Raw genomic sequence first — 18,072 nt, 5'->3', positions numbered from 1 at the left:
GTATAGGAAGTGCAATATGTTCGGATAATACTTCAAAATCAATTAGTAAATTTGCTTTTAAAACAATAAAACAGTCTGTTTATGGACGTTAGAAACCAAACTAAATTATACTCTTAGGAAGTTTTCACCCTGGCACCGCCACAGTATGGCGTCAGTATGACAACTGCCTTCGCAAAATTACGCCATAGGTTAGAAGGCTTGTAGTGCTTAAAGTTTACGATTCCCTTTGCATTGTAATGGGTAAACTCTAAAGATAGCCGGAGCCAGCTATTTGTGCCAATGAGATACAACGCGGGGGTCAAGCGTTGCAATCACTGCACAACACGAATCACTTTTGATGGACCGTATGTCTATGCAATACGGTATATGAATGTGAGTTAACTGTGTCCACGATGGTATAGTCAGCTTCAAAAATTACGGATCAGACTACGCGTCAACGTATCTAAGGTTAGACGGGGTAAGAGAAACACTTGATGCTGTAAGGAATCCTCATACTGTTTCCCTTACCCTACATGAACTTACCATTCCCTAATAACTTAAAAGATGTCTCTATATGTAAGTAGAACAATTAGACTGTGATAGATTATTTTGTTCGCGAACTGTAGAAACATATCCTTATGTGGTAGAGTATCTAACCAGGATGCATGGCGAATACTTTTCGCGCGTTGTTTTATCTAGTGTTGAGTCGCTCACTCGTGAGGCACCTCATTTGTACCACTCATTTTGTTAATTTGTCGCAGTACTAGTGATGGGTAGGACATCAATTTAAAATGAGTTTGTATGAGTACCTCATTTTCTAAAATGAGGTGTTACAATGTCTTACTTCAAATGAGGTGAGGTACTAGCATATTTTCAGCATCGACTATTCCATTAATTCCAACAGCGACAATTTTTTTTATGGAAGGTTTATGTATAATTTGTTAACCTGTGCGAAGCCGGGGCGGGTCGCTAGTTATTATATAGAAGTGACTAACTTACCACCTCAGATTAATGTGATGCGCGAGAGTAAATGAGTAAAATGAATAGAGGAGTGAAGTAAGACATTTTTGCGGTACGAAGTTCTGCGACAAATTAACAAAATGAGTGGTACAAATGAGGTGCCTCACAAGTGAGCGACTCAACACTACGCAGTACTTCGTACCGCAAAAATGTCTTACTTCACTCCTCTATTCATTTTACTTGATTCTAAAATTATCTTTCTCCTAAAAGTTCTATTCTTAACCTCCAGAATTGCACTCCAATTAAATGTTACTATTTATTTATTTATAAAGGAAGTAATGAATACATAAATATGTATATACATTAAATATTTTTGTCGCCGTTGGAATTAATGGAATAGTCGACGCTGAAAATATGCTAGTACCTCACCTCATTTGAAGTAAGACATTGTAACACCTCATTTTAGAAAATGAGGTACTCATACAAACTCATTTTAAATTGATGTCCTACCCATCACTAGTTTTATCCGCTACTATTAACGCTGACTGTACTGACAGCACAATTCTTCACTGACTATGTGTAGATCTTGTGTTTTTGCGATAAGGTATATGAATAGTGAGTTAACTGTGGCCATGCTAATGCATAAGCTGTTCAGGTAATGTTAAACAACTTACAAATATTGTGGGCACAATCTTTACGTAAGAGATCCTGCTAAATAAGATATAAATGCAAAGATGTAGTAACCAACTCTACCCGCGGCGCTTCATACTTCTGGGATTCCGTCATTATAGTCTGGCTATACATACGCTCTTATCGATGCAAAAGAAACTCCGTTTGTTTGTTTTCCCCCAATAATAACAACATAACCAACTAACACAGTGACCCACAGAGGATCCTCGGCTCTAACAAATAAATTAGGTTTCATAAAAAAATAGCTGCTTTGACTGGTTAGGAAAGTAGTCTAAATAAGTTAAGCAAGGTGTTAGTTTTTAGGGTTCCGTACCCAAAGGGTAAAAACGGGACCCTATTACTAAGACTCCGCTGTCCGTCCGTCTGTCCGTCCGTCCGTCCGTCCGTCCGTCCGTCCGTCCGTCTGTCACCAGGCTGTATCTCACGAACCGTGATAGCTAGACAGTTGAAATTTTCACAGATGATGTATTTCTGTTGCCGCTATAACAACAAATACTAAAAATAGAATAAAATAAAGATTTAAGTGGGGCTCCCATACAACAAACGTGATTTTTGACCGAAGTTAAGCAACGTCGGGCGGGGTCAGTACTTGGATGGGTGACCGTTTTTTGCTTGTTTTGGTCTATTTTGTTGATGGTGCGGAACCCTCCGTGCGCGAGTCCGACTCGCACTTGGCCGGTTTTTTTTGTCGAAAAACAAGCCCCGTGGGCGCCCGCAGTAGTTGTAACTTGTAACCAGTGAACAGTTTGTCGCATGCATATTCATGGGCTGCAGTGCAGGTATGCGGTCACGTTACGTCAGTTACGTGGACACTAACCTCCTACACAATGGGTTGAGTTGTCATCAGATTTGTTTTGGCTTCTCTTAATTTGTAGTTGATGCGTTTAACAGTTTGGAGACATAACAGGTATGTCGCCAATACAGCTGTTATACCCCTCGCGCCGAATGAGGACCCCTTTGACAGCTCATTTTACATATGTATATGGTGTACATAGCTGTCACATAAAATGTTTGTAGAAATTTATTTGAAAATGTAACTTTTAAGTAATAAAAAGACTATACTGCAACTATTGGTACAGTTCCCAGCAAGAAATTCAGAAGAGTAAAGCAGTTCTTAAACCTAATGCATTTTAAGTAGGTACTATTGCTAATGTTGCTATTTGAAAATTTTGCTTTTGTCTAGTATCATCTACACGTATCTATTTCATTTATAACACAGGCAGACAAAAAGGGTGATTAACCAAAATATACTTAATTAATCAAAGTAGAACGCTATTTAGTTAAACTATGTAAAGTGCACAGTTGACGCTTTCTCTACTCATGGGCATGAAATCAAACAGGGAGTAAGGCGATATCAATACAAATAGACCATAATGGCGTACGCGCACGGCACAGCGCATCACGCACTGCCAGTGGTTCTACAACTACATATAGTACGCTCCCTTGTGGGAAAACAGTTCAGTCAGATGCAGTAAACGTCACCAACTTTTAGTAGTCCCACCTCCACCTAAACTAATGCATGCACATGTTGACATGTGGGGTAACAAATGATAGCAAATTAAATAAGCTAACAATAATGTACAAACCAAATGTGGTTAATCTGTACATCATATTCCAAAATATATTGCCTAGAGAACCTTCAGAGCAGTCCTGTGAGTGTAACATCTGATTGCGTAGCTAGTATGTGGCGTAGTTGGTTGAGTTGGTTCCCAGCCGGCTCGGTTACTGCGACCGGCTCACCACACTCACTGCCAGTGCCAACAGCTTAACATCAACTTCTTGTACGAATGTGTTATAATGTATTCATGTGATTCAGGACAGGTGCCCAAAATTTCCAAAATTGCAAAAACTTGACCAAATTGAAAAATTTCGGAAATTTTCTCATATTTTTTTATGGGGATGGGGATCGAAATGATATTTTAATTATTCCTTTGAAATTATTCTGAAATTATATGAAAAGCACCTAGAGTCCTAGACTCTCATTATAAGGACAAGACCGACTAGGGTTCAAACAGACAACTAGGTTTTATATCTTTTTCATAGATAACTGAGACATTCAGGAGCGACGACGAAAATCTAACGCATTTAATCGGCGCGGCGGACAGAAAAATTTATTGTAAATCTATTAATATAAAACATTTATTTATTGTTTACCTAATTATTATAATTGTGGTATAGTTGTATAACTGTATAATTATCAAACAATAAATTTTCTTGCAACACATTTTATCCGCATATCCATCAACCTATGTAATCATTTTTCAGCAAAGCTTCGTACGTTCCTAGCAAACGTAGCATTAAAGATAAATAGCGGCCGTTCCCGGAACCCACTTCCAGTACAGGCCACATCCACGATTACACACCACATACGGACGGAAACCAAATACTTACAGTAATAAGCACGTAACACATAACTCGCCGTAATGGATGGGTCGGTTATCACGCCAGACATATTTGCGTGATTTTTGACAAGTTAGCTAATGTCTGATGCATTGGTTATTAGAGGTTTGGTAACTCCACGTGCTTGACGATTTTAAAATATCCTTATATAGGAAGCAAAAGAGCAGGCGAATCGCCTTATGGGAAGCAATTATTGTCACCCATGGACACCTGCAAGAACAGAGGGGTTGCAACTGCGCTAACGGCATTTAAGATGGGAGTAGGTACGCTCTTGTGGTATCAAACCGGAAATACTACAGGCGACAATTCATTCCACAGTTTTACTGTACGAGCCAGGAAGTAGGAAGTTTCTAAAACTGAATGGTTATTGTATAGTCATAGTCAGCTATAGCTATAGGTACCTACAGGAATATACCCCCTGAATCTGTTTTATGCTGAGATTGCTGAGCGTCAACTGTCTTTGTCATGGACTTTAAAGTATGGGGATTTAACGTTTATTTGTTTACTTTATTTTCTTAATTACAAAATTTCATTAAAAATTAAAACAACAATTATTTAATTAAAAAAACGTATTATCTTCAAAGTACTCTCCTTTAGCTTTGATACATAAGCGGAAACGTATGTTTAAATTATCAACAATATGCCGCAGTAACAACATTGCCAACGCGTTTTGGGCCACCCTGTAAATAAAACAAAAAACTACCTAATTGCAAATCCATTATAGGTACCCACAAATATAATTAAAACATAACTGCTGATGATATACATTTTGGAAACCTAATATTTAACTGTAATCAATGTAATCATTCCATTTAATTACACTTCATAAATTGACAGGTGTTTTCTACTTTTTTGTAAGACAGTTAAATTACGTACAACTAACCTACATACCTAGTTATAACAGCAAGTAACCAATAAGTAAATAACTTAATAAATAATGTATGATTGATTTAATTGTACTGGGTTACTTTGTTATGTTACACTTGTAGCAATACCTACCCAGGGCCGGATCTAGGGTAGAGCGAGTGGAGCGGCCGCTCTAGGCGCCAAGGGGGGGGGGGCGCCAAAATGGCAAATGAGAAAATACGTTTCAAAAGACGCGAGTGTGGCGAGGGGAGGGGTGGGTGGAAAATACGCTTGAAAACTTCAACGAAGGGCGCCAAAACCCGATTTCGCTCTACCCTGATCAAGGGCTCGGGCCGGTACCTACCTAATCACAGGCGCCCCGAGAAGTGTGGCCGGTTTTTCTGCGATTAATCGATTAAAATTCATCACGTCGCTAGTAAGTATACGTGTTACACTAGAAATGCTTGTTATGGCAAAACCACGAACACGTATGTTGCACACGTTATGTTGATTGTTAACTAATTAAATTTCATTTAAGGTTCCGTGCCCGAAGGGTGACAAACAGAATCATATTCCTAAACCTCCTCTTCCATACTGTTGAACATTTCTTAGTTTTTATTGTGTCTAACTAAGTATAACAACAAATACCTAATATAAATAAAATTAAATCAAAATCAGTTTTTATTGTATTTTTATAAAGTTAAACATATATAGAGTCTGTGCGGAAAGAGAAGAGTCGTGGGGCCCAATACATTCCACGAATCTTCTCTTTCCAGACAGACTCTATATTTGCAATGTTCAAACTAGGTGTGATAATGAAGATAAAGATATAATAGAGGTACTACTCAACAACAAATACTCAAGCGTGAAGCATGAGTCCGTCATTAAGGGGAAAACTTTGTAAGAAAATAGGACTCTCGTACTTGATAACATTATATATACTTGGGTATTAAATTCTTCACCCAGGCACAGTCAGAAGATAAAAAAAAACCAACCTTCTGTACCTAAGTGGAGTATGTCTACGAACGCTAAAGTTTAAAGCGGCGAAAGATCTTGATGTATTAGACTGACTTACCTGGCGGCCTAGCCAAGGTGACAATCGGTATCGCTTCGCCATCGAATCGTTTTGTGTCTCTCTACCACTCTTCCATATTAATGTCTGGCATGTTGTCTACGGGGCCTAATAGATGGTTTTCCTCGCAACTTTGTTGTGCGCGATCCGACGCGCACTTGCCGGCTTCAAGCTTACACAAGTCGTTATATCAACTATAAAGTCATCACTCGCAATCAGATATTGATCTAATGTTAGCGGGTGATTAATTTCACATTTCCACGCGATGTAAGCGGCATTCTGGTTGTAAAATTTGTTAATGATTTGATATTAGATATGATGATTGAATCGGCCGCTAAAAAACCGCTTCCATCCATACTATCGAAGTTACGCTCTCATTTTAAAACAATACTTATATATGTGATGAATAAATTATTAGACACTTGGCATGAACTTCTTCGTGGATAACATATATCTATGTCTGATACTCTTACTAACTTTTGTTGCTAAAAATTGTTATAGAAAGGATATACATCGAATAAAACTTTTGTAGGTATGTAAAACTTCTAATGCTCGCTCTAATTTCTTTGTATTGCAATTACAAGCAAAGAAAACTAGTAGCAGACATATTAGATATTATGTTAATAAGGTTCATGTCATATTTCATGTTTTTTTCAGAATATCGTCGTAAAATGAGAGCGTGACTTCGCTATACTTATGTCATATTGGTTCGTGTGAATTGACAAATTGTAAAGTCCGAACATCGCTCATGTAAACGACACACTCTCTCCACTCATACAGAGCGTCAGATTATGTAAATATTGCGGTAATTATGGCCACGTACACGGTGACATTTGTACACTTGATATAATTTATATAAAGATCAAGGCACGAACCAAATGCTAGTGGCGCTACCTGGTTTAACGGACTGAATAGACTAGGAAGTTATGTCGTATGATAAAGTTCGTATTAAGTATATTATTTATTTCATATCTACTATTAGCTAGGTACATATGTGCACCAGCACAACACCTGGTATATATCTTACAATAGGTACAATAAGACTTATAAATTAAGTCATAAAAGAAACACAACGCTCAATCGTTGAAATTAAAAATATGCATTTCAAATATTGTAGAGCTAGTAAGAAATGATTTTTAAAAGACTTAGGCAGACGAAGTCGTGGGTGAAGGCCATGTGAAGGCTAACTGACATATTTTAAGTACATATAAATCTTTTACATTGAAATTGCCTTATGAAGTAAAATTTTGATTGTATTGTAACTGTACTAAAAAATATATTTTTATAACAATGTTCCAATACCTACCTACATATAGTCCACAGTGGGGTATAGGTATAGTTTTTTTCTAAATCTCCTCCTCCAGCAGCTGCCACTGAATAACGCATAACTTTGGGTTTGATTTGAACTTTACAGATGAGATGTAAATTTATACCGAGCTCCGACGGACATTAATCTCACTTTGTCATGTCTGTCCGTCCGTCTGTCCCGGAAAACCAGTAAACTAGACTCGACATGACTGCTTAGTTTATGACTATGTGTAGAACCTTTTATTTTAGTGAAGGTAGGTACCTACAAGAAATTAAAGAATGGGACATTGTGAAATCTCTTTGCCTGCCTGTATTTTTTATGTGAAATCTCTTTGCCTGCCTGTATTTTTTATTGCAAACCATGGTACAATATGTGTAGGTACAATACGTAGGTACGTTTTTACAACTTAAGATCACATGGACCCTGACAAAGGTCGCCATTGAAAGGCCGTAGACAAAACGGAAGCGATGACATTTGACATATAGCTAGTTAATACACCCGCCGGGGCATTTAGGGCCCGATTCGGATTTTGAAATAGACATCTGTTAGATATCTTTTAAAACATCGCCAGGATACGATAACGATAGGTATATTTAAGAACTAACCTGTCAAATTTGACATTTGCGCGATTCTGGAGATACTCTTGAACGATTTCCACAAGATATGGCTTGGAGATCCAATTCACATATCTAACTCTATCTAACGTAAAAGTGACATTGGTTGCTCGAATTGCGCTGCAAAAGAGAACTAGTTGAAATCTAAACTATAACTTATCTATAATGGATCTAGTACGTGTCGTCTCTTGTGAATATCTTGAAGTTCGAATACGGCAGTTAGTCATCATCGATTTAATTTTATTGGTTGTGGCTTCGAATATTACATTTCGAGTAAAATTCGACTAACATTATATGACTAAATACAAAAATACAACACCCTTTAATTGTATTAATTTAGAAAATACCGTACCTGATTTAAATTATAAATACCTATATTTTAAATAAAATATAGGTAAACCAATTCTAATGTATGCTAATAATTATATTTTACCTATTGAAATTCAATTAATTTTTAGTACGCCGCACTTTTTAAATATTTATAAAAATAATAACAACAATTCTGAAAACGTAATTATAACAACCTATACGCAAACATATTCATCCTAACTAATGCAACATCTCAACTGGCACCTATTTACTAAAAACATAACCGGCATAGAAACAAGCTCGCCCATACATCTCGAGCCACCATACATAGGCAAAGCATGCATAGGTACTTGTTAGTGCACGAATCATTAACACCGCCGTGCCAAGTTGCCAACTCACCTGTTCACTTTAAACAGAAGTCCAACTGGAGTCATGGCCACTAATAAAAAAACACTACAACTTTTTAAAAAGTCTAAAAGCACTGGCCGCAAACAGAGAAAAAAGTTCAGTGTTATTTCGCGCGTTCTATTTTCAAAACTTGGGCCCTGTTTTCGAATAGGAAGAGTTGAGGGTGTATTCTCAAAGCATTAGAATCGAATCAAGTCGAGCTCTTTATGCAGAGCGTATGATCGATTGCGTTACGTGCTAGCCGGGCGACGGTCGACACCATTCTGTTCGACACAAACAATGTGGCGGCGACTAATTAACCATACTTAGTTCTACCAGTTTCCAGAGGACAGGTGGGATCATATTCTATATTTAAAGTAACGGAATTCAGTCAAGTTTGACGGATGTCCTTCGACTGTAAAATGCTTTAAATCCTGTTTAAGTTGAGTTTTCTGTAAAAAATCGCCAGAGAGGATCGGCATTTATGGTGTCACTTCCATTCCTACTATTTCTAGTTCTTAATGAGAAAATTATGATTGCCGTGTTTTATTAACATTACATTTGCAGTGGTACATTTGGTGTTTGGTGGAAATAGAGACTGAAAGACTTTTAAGTAATAATGACATAAAAACTAATACCTATCTAATAATCTATGTTCTGGCAATTACGGCTTCCCTGCAAAAAATCCAAGCTAATCATGTTTATGTAATAGCTTAGGTACTTTATTAAGAATCAGCAAAGTGCTTGTGACGCCTTTGAAGTGCTTACCCTTACTCCGAAGTTGCAAAGGCCTAGAGGGTACGCTTGTTGGCCACATCATGGTGTAATAAAATTTAAAAATCTAACTCAAAAGGTCACCATGCCAAGCATTGATCAATTGAAACTAAAAACAATTACCCGAAGCTCTATGTTTATACTATACACATCAAGTTAAATGTAAAACGAGTTTAAACTATTAAGGAGACTTCCTGTGCTCGGCGGGAATCAGTCGTAATTGTAGCTAGTAACTAGTAACTCAACCTGTTCTCTTCTAGTTTTTACACAAGTCGTCAATACTGACTGCATGCAAGAGCTTACTCGGGTTGGATTTAGTAGGTATGTATTATTTTGACGGAGGACGGTCAGTCCTGATCCTGACGGTACGTAATTGCAGGCGCTTATTTCAGGAGACTTTCTGCTGAGACGAACATCAGAAAGGTACATGTTGTTTTTGTATCTCTGTCCCTTTTAGCTGCAAGATGATAGACATGTCCGGCGAAAGGATAATAATTGTCTTGTCTTAATCCTGCGCGCAAAATGTCATGCTGCGTTCTTTAAATGTCTCGACTCTTGTCATGCAATGTGTCCCATACAATACAACGCTTCACGCACCGTCAGCGTATAAGCGTCAACAACAGACCGAGGACTGCCGAGGAGCCAGCGCGTCCAGCAGACGGCGTCTGTTTAAAAGCGCGGTTACAGAATTGCAAGGCCTTACTTGCCAAGTTAGCCGACAGACTATTAGGCCGCTGGATTCAACTCTTAAGAGCCAACAGGAGTGGTCATTTCTCCATACAAACGTACTCGACTGTTTCCTCCGTGGGTTTTGAAGCTAGAGCAATGATTTTTTCAACACAGATTAATATTGTCAATATCTGTGTCGGACCGTTTTGCTTTTTTTGATATTTTTGTTTTTTAAGGCGCTAGAGCCCTTCAAAAATGGCCAAAATGGCCTAATTGACTATGCCGCAATGAGAGGCGTGATATTCAAAACTGATATCAATTAGTCAAAAAAGCAAAACGGTCCGACACAGATAATGTCATAATCATTTAGATTTCCAAATTTGGTTACGATTGGTTAAGTTTTGGAGGAGGAAACAGTCGAGTACAAAACCTCGATTTTTGAGATTTTTACGCAGGATTTTTCGCCTTGTCCTTATCGCACTAGTTTTAGGAGCCGCTTCCGTTAGCGAGACGGGTATATTTACCTAAAATATTTAAATCTTAGCTCCTGTTGGCTCTTAAGGATTACCACAACAGACAGTGCGCAGATCTAATCTAATGGTTTCCTGCCATCCATGCCAACGTCAGTACTTTTTGTACCGAGACTGACTGAAATATCAAGACACTATAAATCATTTATTTTTCGTGATAAACTAGTTAAACATACAAAAGTAACATGATAAAGGTTAGAAATTCATAAAATTTACATATTGTTTACCACGAAATGGGCTCGCCTCAGCATAATGCTGACCCGAGAGTCGGCGCTGATCTTCCTATCGTACCGCGTCTCCGTGAAAATACGATGGAGAATAATTATACACAACATCTGTATGTAAAAGTGGATAATGGCATAAGTCTTTAAACGCGACGAGTCGCCAGAAGTCAACCAACCACGTACAAGAGCGGAACCAGGCAGTCGATCTGTATTTTGAATGCTAAAAGGCAATCGACTTTCGTTCATAGTTTTATTACACGACCGCATCCGCGCCACCACAGGATGTTCCCTCACCAACCTAACTTTACAGCTCACACAGCCTTAGTAGTGCAGACTTAAGCGTTATTTTCGCTTGTTTTGGTGATACAGTGGGGTTGTCATCACGTCTCCATATTTCCTTGATATAAAGTGTATCAGTGCAGGGAATTTGATTACGGATAATCGGTGTAACGGACGCTAGTTATGGGCGCTTTATATGCGTGACACTTATTGCGACCACCCCTAAAGCACAAAGATACCTACATATTACACAGGCGATGGTCATTGTAAAATGACCGCTCCGCAGTGCATTCTTTTCACTCGTTTGCCTTTGGTGCAAAAAAAACTAGACGTAAGCTTTTGTGCGCGACTTAAATTAATATAATGAAGTGTAACTGTGTATCAGTTATATTGCCCTACGGGCTACGGCAGCCTTACGGCTGAAGTCAGCTATTAATTAATTCGAGATTCGAACCCCCGAACTGAAATTCCGAGATAAATATTATTGGTTCAACACAAGCACCTACAAACATACGTCTTACTATGATATACCTATGTCATATTATAAATCTCATAACTCAAGAATGATATAAATAAGTGTAACGAAGTGTCGTACACACAATTAATCGAGCAAGGTTGACTGGCAGAAATGTCGCTATTCCTATCCCGCGACGGAAATCCTTAAGGCGCATAAATCCGCCGCAATTGCCGCAAAGGTTATTATTGTTATTAAAGCGTAGTGTAATGCTTTAATTTAATTGTTGCTATTAACGGGTAATGTCACGTTGTTCTGTGACTGTGCCTGCACCTTGTTGACGTCAAATGGGTTGGCAGGTTGCATATCACACGTGGTTTGTTATATATCAGTATCAGTTCAATTCAATAGATTGTTAATACTTAACTTTTTAACAGTTCAGTACAAATGTCGCGCTAACTCTTATGAATCAACCTGTTACCTGTATCTGATGAATGACTGTTTACACTCACTGTTTTACACAATTTTTGTTTCGCATTCCTTCCCCCAGAGCCCAGCAACAGCAGCTCATTGTCAGCAGCAAGTCAGCAACGCCAACTTACCTTCCCATTGTTCCCCGAGCCGCTGTTCCCGCCGAGCACCGACCACTCGCCTCTCTCAAACATATTTAATGACTGATTTAGGTGTCGGCCTGGCAGCTGTGGGACTCCTTAATTGCTGCACAAATATCTAATACATACTACATAGGTATAAACATGTATTAGGCCACCGAACTTTCGCATTCATATTTTTTACCCGTTTCCACATTCCGTATGATTTCCCAAGATTTCTGTTTATTAAAGAATTATCTTTAAAACGATTAGTTTGAACAGTTATTTCATAATAAAACATCTTGAATCAAAAATCTGCCGCTACTTCCTATCGAGAATTTCTCAAACACTACAAAGTAAAGAGGTCTTCAAAAAAAATCCAACTAGTCAATACAGGTTGCGGTAAACACTTAGGTGAACCATACACCTGTTTGCGATTAAATGTTAGTAAAAAATGTACTGCATGGGTCTGGATTTGACGACCGGTCCGGCCTAGTTGGTATAGTGGCATCGGGTTCATAGGCAGCTATGAAGCCGATGATCCTGGGTTCGAGTCCCAGTAAGGGCATTTGTGTTATGAACACATCAGATATTTGTTCCTGAGTAATGGGTGTTTTCTACGTATTTAAGTAATTAATAAGCCTTTTTGAACTTCACTTCACTGCTTATTCAGTTTGTGTAAGGATGTCCTATTTTTTGACTGGGACGTTTAAGGCGATGAGTAGGGGTCACAAACCCGGTTTCACCGAAATCGAAAAAACCGGGTTTTCAGCCAATTGCCAAAACCGGGTTTTGACTTTGATAAAACCGCCTTTTTCGAGGTTTTCGATTTTACAGTTCTATAAACATCGTTTAATTATTTTGATGAGCAACAATTACTTCAGAGTTTGTTATTATATTTAGAACAACACAATAGATTATACGAAGTTCGTATACGTAGGTATTATATAAAAAAAAGCTTACTATTTTCACTAAATATCCCTTAATTTCCTGTACTACGTAGTTTAAATAACATTTTAGTAGGAACGTTCGTTGATCTCTAGTTAAAAATGTTGATTGTAGTAATTATAACAAAATACAATCCCGCGATATTTACTATGTACAGTTTTCTTCTTCTTTGTTCCTTCAGGTTCCTTTGCCTTTGTTAGAAATGGTTAAGAAAGTGTTGTTCCTATGTGTCCAGTCCATGATAGCCTTCCACATCTTAATATACCCTCAGCTGATGTAGTGGACGCAACCAAATCAAATCCCTTGTAACTTACCTCGTTTAGCGAGTTGGATATTATCAGCGGCGGTGTGTTTCCTGAAGGAGGACTATGTCCACCCCGTTGTTACGTAATATTTTGCTCAGGCATTCCGTTTCAGAATTGCTGACCAGGGATGTTGCGGATGCAGATTTTTTGACATCCGCGGATGCGGATGCTGATGCGGATATTTAAAGGCTCACATCCGCGGATGCGGATGTCAAGATTAGGTACTTAGAAAACGTCAAATATTACATTTTTAGTATTTTTTTATTAAAAAAAAACGAAACGTTTAGTATTTGAGCAAGAATATAGGTCAGTTATATTTAATAAACAGTAATTTCGCCGACTTTTCTGGATCTAGACGATTTCGTTATAGGTAATGACGAAATTACCTAGCACTTACGCCGCCGCTAAGACGTTCCTGTACCGACTTGTTCGACATCCGCATCCGCATAAGCTCCGCATCGATTTTATGCGGATGCGGATGTTGAAAATAATGCGGAAGTTCCGCGGTTGCGGATGCGGATACGGATGTTCGCAACATCCCTGTTGCTGACCATGAGGTTAAAAACTTTATTGATGGAATTTGATGGTCTTGGTAAAGATAGAGTAAATAGAAATGTCGTGGAAGACTGAGTAATAAAGCATTGATCCTAAAAAATACTTGCTTATTTTATAAATCATATGTAAAATTGAAATCACCGAAAAAACCGGAAACCCGGTTTTGCTGTTGCACAAAAACCGAAAAACCGGTTTTCTAAAATACGCACGGTTTTGTGACCCCTAGCGATAAGCTTAAAGCGACTGGAGTAGTACCCCAGAGCTTGGAACACAAAAGGTGATAAGTCACGAGATTTACGAGAGCCTTCCCGACCTTTCCCGAATGTGGTGTTATTTACGAGTGGCGAGGAATGCAAACAGGAACCGGTGCGATAACAAGAGGCCTTCCGTGTTGCTGACCGAAATAACCCACAAGAAGTGCCTTTCGTTACAGTTATAGGATAATCCAATCGAGTATTTAATTTTGACCGCTGCATTTGTCGCGATATGTCGCCAAATCACTACTATAAGCTTACTATCCCGTAGCTTCTCATTCCGAAAAGGCCGGCGAAAGTGTTGCGGGCATGAGAAATTATCAGCTAAAGTTTATCCAAGCATTTAAAGTATTGATATCACTCTAAATTCTGGCCGATGCACGTCGTTTTTCAGCTGTTCTAATCAAGCATCCTTAAGTCGGACCAGGCTAACTATGCAGAAACTTTTATTCGAAGTCTTTCACCATAAATGTTCCTAATTTCTATAAAAGATGACGTTTACAGTGGCACTGCCACATTTTATCACATCAAAGCAGAGTAAGCTTAAACAGACTACGAATACACGCTTTCAGTACCTAAATGCCGTTGTTGCTTGACAACTAACAAATCGCCAGTGGCTCGCGGACACGGTAGGCTGCACTGCACTGCACGCCACTCATCACTTATCCTTTGTGAACGCTTCAAAACTTGTGTTCTAATACCAGATATTTGCATGCTGTATGCCTTTATACCTGGCCTGTACCTACCAATCCTACCATACCTACTCAATCGCTTCTAGATACAAACTCTGCAAATACAAATTCAATATTTTAGATATTTGACGTCTCAGTAGGAGTAACGAATTCAATCGATCGTACAAATGCCGTTGACGTTTGCCATTAGGTACGTTTGCCAATGATTTTTATGCAATAACAATGCGCATACGAGTAACCTGCCAGAAAAGCTGTCAAATATCCACAGTATCCCGATTGGCGGTGACGGTTGGCTGCGCGGGAGTCATTACTTCGCCTTTGTTACGCGGCCGAACTTGCGCGTATATTATAATACTAGATATTTGCATGCTGCCGTACACAATAATTACACTTGGCTACTGTAAGTCATGCGCATTGCCTTTGACAACCGTTGCGTGGGGATACGAGTCTTTATATTATTTATTACATTCCATAGCGGTGCTATTCGGCTTGTTTGTCAGTTTGTAACATTTCCTACCATAGCGATTTTCTATACTGCCCCACCATTTGGAAAGCAGTTATGTAGCAGTTTTACAGTGCATCGAAATCATTTTGAAAATTGTGATAAAGGGAAGCGACTGCAAAATCGTTCGTGGAGTTTTAGAAATGGCCGGTGCATCAGTCAACTTGAAGGTACCTATAGGGTAGGTAGCATTCCAAGAGGTTTCTGGTTTCCCCAACCCCTGGAACCCCATTCAGAACGTTAGGTTTTTTCTTTAGTAGTGAGTGCCGTACATGCACCTTAACGACTTGATATTAGAGGCTTTGTACAGGTATTTGTCAACACCTCGGCCGCTCCGATATATCTGATGGTGACCAAGCCTTTTTGCAGGGGATCTAGTAAGTACGCTATGGGAGTATGGGCTCCACCAGCAGCAGTGTTCCCCGATTTCTGATGTTAAACGAACTCCGCACTTGACAATGCTCTTGATAAAACGTCGTTTAGCGACTTCGCTGTTCCCATCATTGTTAGGACCGTTACTTGCGTTATAGGATAATTACTGTTAGACAACTATATTACCAGAAGTAGAGTTTTTGCCTTTGGGATAAGGTTTATGAACTGTCGGTTACTTTGTGGTTTTACGTAAGGGAGTCACGGTAAAAACTGCACATTCCTAACAGCACTACATATATCATAATTGTCAATCATTAGAACCACGTACGAGTAGCAGTGTATTGGATAAGTAATATGACTAGGGAATATATGCAGATATTTTCCAACAGCCCTAAAGAAGTTACAACTGTTACTACAACTGTTTGTCACTGAAAAAATATGTAAAGTTCTTAAATACAAGCATAGCTACATAAATAGCCCAGCTGAAAGAGTTAGTTTGTCCAGCGTTTCCTAAAATTCGTTTCCAGAGATTGCAATTAGGCTGTGCTCTCTGAGTGTGTAAACAAAAACCAGGGGGCCGATTTTTGAATTTTGACCACTCGATTTCGTGTATTTCGTTAAATAATATCTCCACTACTAGGCATTTAAATTCTATTAATAGAATTGAAATCGAGTGGTCAATACCAATAGATTCCAAATTTCGATCGCTCGTATTTCAAAAATTTAGCATTTCGCCGTTTTCCACCGATTTTCGAGTGACGAAATCGAGCGATCGAATTTCAAAAATCGGCCCCCAGTCCCAAAACCGCAAATTCTCGGTTCTCTCGAATCTCTCACACTGATTTAAACTTTCACGATTTTTACACATTATTAAATTATACAACGGGACTTAATCGCGTATCTAAGTTTTAAGATTTACCTCCGACGTTTCGAGGACGGCGTTGTCCCCGTGGTCTCGGAGAAGACTGGCTTAAGTTGACATCAGCATCGTCTAAGCGTTCAAGCGGATAAACAAGACCAAGTGCGGGTAGTTCGAAAAACTCGCGCGGTTAGACGATGCTGATGTCAACTTAAGCCAGTCTTCTCCGAGACCACGGGGACAACGCCGTCCTCGAAACGTCGGAGGTAAATCTTAAAACTTAGATACGCGATTAAGTCCCGTTGTATAATTTAATAATCCCTGCTCTCGATACTAGTATTATAATTTATAATTTCCTAATTGCAATCCGTCCATCTGCTAAATGCACAATTTCTATGAACTTGGGGGACGTAATATTTATTCTCACGAAAGGCTCCGTTAACGATTTTAGAGCCAAAATGTAAAATTGATAGATTTAGTCGTTGAAATTGTACTCCTTTTGTTACGTAATATAGAAATAACAAGTATTGGTTTCTATTAACACGTCTTCTCATCTTGCCTTTTAAAGTTAATGTAGTCTTAAGGATAATTGCCATACCCTACCAGGGTGCCATGTGATCTGTTTCTTATTGTAACATCTATTATATTGTACCATGGTTTGCAATAAACGATATACTATATACTAATAAGGTCCCGAGCGTGCGTCACCGGCAATATATGACGAGAAGAGGCAGTTTTTAAAAATTCACTCAAAAATTATAGTTATAAATTATAAAAAATGATGTATAAGAGCAGTTTCAGGAAATGTTGTAGATTGTTTAAGTATCAAAATTACGTTGAAATTAAGTCGATTTTCACGAAAAACGTTCACTTGTTTTGAAGTAATTTCTGGTGAAAATTGATTTCGTCTATCTTTCATTTACTCTTCTTCAATATCAAATAAGAAAAATGTAGCCTATGCAAGTTGGAGTACAGGATATGTGTAATACAAAATTATCATTTTTAGCAGTCCAAACTTTACGAAATTTACAAATAAGATCGACTAAATCAGTGCTTTACGCGCGTTTACCTAAACGTCCATCAGAAAAAAAATCATTACTAATTTAGTGAGTCAGTTTTCAAAAAAATTATCTGTACAAATGCAAGATAAGAAGACGTGCTAATAGATACCAGTACTTCTGATTTCTATTACGTAACAAAAGGTGCACAATTTCATCGACTAAATCTATCAATTTTACATTTTTGCAACTAAAATCGATACCGGCATCTTAACTCGGAAATGTGGACTTAACCTACGAGCGAACCTTTGTTGTTAGAATAGGTAGGTAAAGGAGTCAAGTCTTGTGAACTTCCTATTTATAAGCACGCATAAAGGACCCCATGACACGTGATTTTAACGTAATTTAACGGTCCGCCGACGCCAAGTTATGCGATGATTGTTTAAAGTTAAATTTAAATTTAGCTTGATAAACGAGCTTTGTTCTTTACTTAGATGTCTA

General features: G+C 38.4%; 1 protein-coding gene across 1 annotated transcript in view; it reads right to left on the bottom strand.

The window, feature by feature from the left end:
• LOC134648614 (TNF receptor-associated factor 4) overlaps nucleotides 1–8,959 on the bottom strand; it is a 117,528-nt gene extending 108,569 nt beyond the window's left edge. The window contains exon 1 of the mRNA XM_063503101.1: nucleotides 8,579–8,959. Within this exon, the coding sequence (XP_063359171.1) occupies nucleotides 8,579–8,613 (35 nt within the window). The 5' untranslated portion in view covers nucleotides 8,614–8,959. The remainder of the gene's footprint in view (nucleotides 1–8,578) is intronic.
• Nucleotides 8,960–18,072: the final 9,113 nt, after the last annotated feature.

Source organism: Cydia amplana, chromosome 6, assembly GCF_948474715.1.
Source record: "Cydia amplana chromosome 6, ilCydAmpl1.1, whole genome shotgun sequence".
Classification (NCBI taxonomy): domain Eukaryota; kingdom Metazoa; phylum Arthropoda; class Insecta; order Lepidoptera; family Tortricidae; genus Cydia; species Cydia amplana.
This window is presented reverse-complemented; position numbering and strand designations above follow the sequence as displayed.